Source organism: Sorghum bicolor, chromosome 5, assembly GCF_000003195.3.
Source record: "Sorghum bicolor cultivar BTx623 chromosome 5, Sorghum_bicolor_NCBIv3, whole genome shotgun sequence".
Classification (NCBI taxonomy): Eukaryota; Viridiplantae; Streptophyta; class Magnoliopsida; order Poales; family Poaceae; genus Sorghum; species Sorghum bicolor.
The window spans coordinates 67,187,185-67,193,305 of NC_012874.2; the positions used below are offsets into that span (position 1 = coordinate 67,187,185).

The window sequence follows — 6,121 nt, forward strand, 5'->3', positions numbered from 1 at the left end:
AGATCTAGAATTGTGTATATCCAGCCTAGAGCCCAATACTCGCTCGCATATATAAGGAGCCAAAAAAAAAACCTAACACACCCACTCCGGTTGCCTCCCTCCTCTACACCATTCCATCAGTCGCCGCCTCCTCTACCCCAATCCATCGTGGTTGTGGTGCGACACACCCAATCTTGGCTAGTGCCCTTCACTCCCACCTCATTGGAGCAAGTCGAGGTTGGGGCAAGGCACACGAAGGAGGCAAGCGGCTTTAGCTTCACTAGTTCCATGCCGATAGTTATCCATCCATGGTTGTATCACCCATAGGTTATAATAAGTATATGTGTTATTTTTTAGTCGTATTATCTAAAACCTGAGTTATGGACTAGATGCACAATTATAAGTTCTCTAAAAGGTAATCAATGATGACCTATTTAGATTAAATAGTCTACACACTTGCTTTTCTAGAGGCAACAACCAATGATGGCTAATCCTTTGTATCTGACGAGTTAACGCCTCTGGTTTCTGCATATGAAGAGAAAACGAGAGCTTAGGACAAATATTAGTTGTCCTGTGTTCCAAACGTCGTTCTCCTCATCTTCCTTTCTTTTGTTTTTGTTTCCTTTAATTATCCTGCCAAAATTCCTTTTGCTATATACCTACATACACACAGTAATATAGAGCATCTCCAAGGGTTTTGCATTTGAGTAATTTGCCAAAAAGCTCCAAAAGGAGTATCCAACGGTTTTGCATTTGGAGTTTGCAATTTGGACAACTTGGCAAATGAGGAAGCAAACTTGGCAAAAATGCCAAGTTGTAGACGGCTTTGCAAACCTGATCACGCGTGCAAAGTCACGCGCAAGGAAAGCGCGAGCGCCTGAAAACCTCCTATTTTTATCCTTTGCCAAGTCCAAATGCCAATTCCCTTGGAGATGGAATTGGAGATGGCGTATTTTTATTTTTTGTATTTTGTTATGGGAGTTTGCAAACAACAACAAATACCAAGTCAATTTGCCAAAGCCTTTGGAGATGCTCTAAGTTGTCCTTTGGAGATGCTCTAAGTTGTCCTGTGTTCCAAACGTCGTTCTCCTCATCTTCCTTTCTTTTGTTTTTGTTTCCTTTACTTTTCCTACCAAAATTCCTTTTGCTATATACCTACATACACACATTATCTATATTTGGTAGAAAGGTAAACATTATTTATATTTATATATACTAGCAAAATATGTCCGTGCGTTGCAACGGAAAAAAATACAAACATGTTAAGGTATAAAAATATTTATGAAAATAAATATATGATAATACTATTTATTGTGGTGCTACACACTTAAATATCGAGCTCGATGACTTCTCCACTACAATATGTAAATCCTCATATCTAATTAAAGTCAAATTGAGCCAAGAATCTACCGTTGCTGAAAATCAATTCTATAGTCCACACATTGTTCTAATAAGTATTACTAGCAAATTTGCCCGTGCGTTGCAACGGGAGAAAAACTATCAAATGTTAATGGCAAACAACGACAGAACATAAGACATATTTATATAGGAGTAAGACAATGTTATTCCTAACTAATCATGTACTACTGCTCTTAGTAAATTAACTTAAAATCTTATACTCGGGGAAGGATAAGCACATGCATCGCCGTTAGTATAGATAAATAGATACTCCCTTTGTCTCAAAATAAATAATATTTTTTACTTTTATAGACATCTTATTTGACCTTTTCATCATATAAATATTATCTATTTTATTGTGACTTATCTTATTATTAGAGATTAGAGATACTTTAATAATGATGCATTTGTTTATAATGCATACAAAATTATGAATAAGACGAACAATCGAATAATTTGTCTAGAAGTAAAAAACAGGTATTTTGGGAAGTAGGTGTATATAAGATCGTACTTTGCTACGTTTATTGTCATATAGTTAATTATCAATCTATTTTTTTTCTCTCTAGAGGACCATCATCATTCTATTGGAACGTAGAAGACTACTTATATCTTCTCTAAAGCGTTGGTGATTTTGTGCTAAATAGATTAGAAACAAATTTTAAAGAGAATTTTATACTTTTGCTTCATTTTTTTGTTTTCCCTAACTTTTATGGGCACACCATAATTTTTAGAGAAGGGCATATATGTTAATATCACAGCTTCTGCATCAATTAATGCATATGTTTTCATATGAATTCCATGCTATTAAATAATTCATCGTTTGTGTTTATGGCCTTGTTTAGTTCCTAAAAAGATTTGCAAAATTTTTCAGATTCTCCTTCATATCGAATCTTTAGACGTATGCATGAAGTATTAAATATAGACAAAAAATAAAAAGTAATTGCACAGTTTGGTCGGAATTGACGAGACAAATTTTTTTGAGCCTAGTTAGTCCATGATTGGACAATATTTATCAAATACAAACGAAATTGATACTATTTATATTTTGTAAAATATTTTACAAGTAAACAAGGCCTATGGATAAATAACATATATGATTTTATGATAGCTTATCATTTAATCGCACTCATGTGATGAAGTCAATATCTTAGAATAGAATGATTTCACATTAGTCTTTTTATTTACCATGCGGTATGTAGCAATTCTGAGAAAACAATGGTGACCCATAAAAAAAATCTAAACATGAGTGGGCTACACTACCGACAATTTGTAGCCAGAGGAGATGTATCTGGTCATGGTTCGACTTTCATCAGAGTGACTTCACCACCTATGCAGTCTCCACGCCGCATCCAGTTCCTCTTTTCCTCATCTGGTGGTCTCTGTCTCATCCATCTGGTGATCCGCAGCTCCCGAGGACACAGCCCCTGCGGCAGGAACTCGCCATCTGCAGCCTCGTTTGAGTACTACACTCCATCTCCATGCATGTGAAACAAGACAAGGGCATTGTTGCTACAAATCTAAGTCCGGCAGGGTGTCCACCGGTCGTGGAACATGGCGCTCATGCGACACGCCAATGAATTTGTGTTGTTATTGTGACGTACGTACTCCTACTTGGCTCCAAGTTGGCACGCTAGTTGCTTGTGGTGACCGTCTCGACCTCTCCTGTGCTTCCAAGCACATGAGGGAGAAGGATACGCTCCTCCGGCCAGCTCGGCTAGCTATAGATCTAGAGCTGGACCAATAAGGTTTGACTAATCTATATTTGCTAATTATAATTATAGTCCTATATGGACATGGAAAGTTTAAAGAACCTGATGGACTGGTGGACAGAAAGATACGGTAAACCAAAATTTTTACAATTTATTATTAAGTATAGATATAAGCTTGGCCAATAATATCAGTGTCCCCAATGCAACCCCTCTGTAGCTGACGATCTTTACATTTCCACCGTCGTACACACTCAGACGGCCGCACCTCGGCAACTGTACGTATTCTCCCACGTCATAACGTCAGCAAACGTCTGAACTCGCACCGTCCGGTTCCGTTCCGTTATGTTACGCAAATAAACGAGCGCCTTGTTTAGTTCCAAAAAGTTTTCGGTACTGTAGCACTTTCGTTTGTTTGTGATAAATATTATTCAATCATAGACTAACTAAGATCAAAAGATTCGTCTCGTAATTTACAGTTAAACTGTATAATTAGTTTTTGTTTTCGTCTATATTTAATGTTTCATGCATATGCCACAAGATTCGATGTGACGGGAAATCTTAAAAACTTTTTGGTTTTCGAAAGGAACTAAACAAGGCCGAGCCCTCGTATGTGCCCACAAAGGTAGGTAGGCAGGCAGGCTGTCGTCAGCAGTTCAGACGTTGTTTAGTTTCTAAAATTTTTTAAAAAATTTATAACATTGAATTTTTATACGCATATACAAAACATTAAATATAAATAAAAATAATTAACTGTATAATTATTTGTAATTTACTAAATAAATCTTTTAAATCTAATTAATTTATGATTAAAATAATAATTATTATAAATGAAAGTACTAAATTGGTAAATCTAAAAATTTTCACGAGGAATGCGGGAAGCCCATGTCTCAGTCCATGTCACCTCGATCACTTTTCACAGTTTGACGGTGTAGCGTAGCGCCAGCCAGCCGCCAGTACAAAAGCCGCCGGCACCTAACCACTGTCCGCGGCTGCCACCGCACAGTTTTTTCAGCGAGACTGCACTGCAGCCGAGCCAACCCACCAACCTGCCGCCCCGCCGATCGATCGATCGATGGGCAAGTGCGTCAGGATCCGCGGCAGCAGCAGCAAGCCGCCGCCGGCGGCGGCCGCCGAGGCCGAGGCCGCGTCGTCGTGCCTCACGCTGCGCAGCGGCCGCCGCGTGCCGCCGGTGGCAGCGGCGTGCGGCCCGCCGAGGACCAGCGGCAGGCCGCGGCGCCACCGCGCGGGGTCTGCCCTCCGACGATGGTGCGGCGCCGCCGAGGCCGCGGACAAGCAGGTGCAGCAGCGCGCGTGCGGCAGCCCCCGGCGCGGGAGTGCAGCAGGCCGGGTGCTCGGTCTCGGACTCGGTGCACGCCGGCAGCTCTGCCACGACGACGGGCGGACGACGGAGGCGGAGGTGCCGCCGTCGCGGGCGGCAGATATCGGCGTCGACGACGGGCGTGGAGACTGCTTCGAGTGAGTGCAGTTTTTATTTATTCCTGCTGCCTTTCATTCTTCGGATCACAATTCACAAAACAAAGCCAGTTTTTAGTGTTTTTTTTTTGCGAGGATAAGCCAGTTTTCAGTTAATCGCAAAAGGAAAGCCAATTTTCAGTTTCGAGGAAATTTACGAAACAATATATATCATATACTCTCTCCATTCCAAATTGTAAGTCATTACAAGAATCTTGGAGAGTCAAACTTTTCTAAGTTTGACCAAATTTATATTATAAAATAATAATAATTATGATACTAACTAAGTATCATTAGATTCTTTCTTAATTATATTTTAATAGTATACTCACTTTACGTTATAAATCTTAGTATTTTTCTTTATAATTTTGGTCAAACGTGAAAATGCTTTGACTCTTTAAGATTCTTAAAATGATTTACAATTTGGGATGGAGAGAGTATTTGCACAGGTTATTTTTTTTTTTTGAGCATGTCAAGTTATATATTCATCAGGACACAATCGTTAATTAACCAGTTGTTTTTAATGCTTTCAAATCGTGTTTATATATATACATATATAAGCAGACCAAAGACGCCCCTGATGACCGGCGACGACTGCGACGCGGCCGTGGTGAAAGTGAAGGCGAAACACGAGAACGAGAGCCGCTGCAGGGGCCTCGTCGCCGCCCAGACGCCGTCGCCACCGCCGCCGCCGCCGCCGCCGCCGACGGAAGCCGAGATAGAGGCCTTCTTCGCGGCGGCGGAGCTCGCCGAGCGCCGGCGATTTGCAGAGGCGTAAGCACCACGGCGTTTGGGACGTTGGTGTACTGTAATCTAGCTTGTACAAGTCGTTGGCTGACGGGAGCTCGGCACGCCTTCCTGCAGGTACAATTACGACGTTGCCCTCGACTGCCCGTTGGAAGGGCGCTTCGAATGGACGCCGGTGAACACGTGAGGTCGACGCGACGACGGGGGGATCGGAGGGGTAAAACCGTCAGTCCGTTAACAGCAAGAAACGCGCTCCTAACCCTTTGGGAAGCTGCGAACTGGAGTTAGATTCTCAACTGCTGGCTATTCTCTCTGATGTCGTATTTTTACAGAAATTTCAATCATCAGTAGTTTGAGCTTAGCATGCAGATATAGCTAGTAGAGCCACTACTGGTTCAGTAGTTCGTCGTCGATTTACCAATACCTGCATGTATTGTCTCTGACAACCACATACTCCCTAGTAGTATGTATGTGTATAGGATAAGGTGATACATTGGAGGAAGCTTCATTCTAAGCTCCCCATGCATGCTCATCAGTTTCCACTGTCCACCATGATCTTCATTCTTTTTTTTTTTTTTTTGATGAATCCATGATCTTCATTCTCCTCATTTGTTTTTTTTTCTGCTTCATCAGTCTTCAGTTCTTCATCGTCTTGCATTCAGAGAGATCTCTCCCTTCTCTAATTTGGTCATAGTAACTATGATTGTACTTTAATTTTTTATTACAACTGAACGTGTTGTTTCGAATATACGATTCTGGACGAATTCTGCAAAGAATTCAGTACGTATCCTGCAAATGGAATCCTTTGCTAGCTA

General features: G+C 41.2%; 1 protein-coding gene across 1 annotated transcript; it reads left to right on the forward strand.

Annotated features, from left to right (window-relative positions):
* Positions 4,049-5,838, forward strand: LOC110435733 (cyclin-dependent kinase inhibitor 3-like). Its single transcript, XM_021461699.1, has 3 exons — positions 4,049-4,562; positions 5,124-5,333; positions 5,424-5,838. The coding sequence occupies exons 1-3, from the start codon at positions 4,159-4,161 to the stop codon at positions 5,491-5,493; spliced, it is 684 nt and encodes a 227-aa protein (XP_021317374.1). The 5' UTR covers positions 4,049-4,158; the 3' UTR covers positions 5,494-5,838.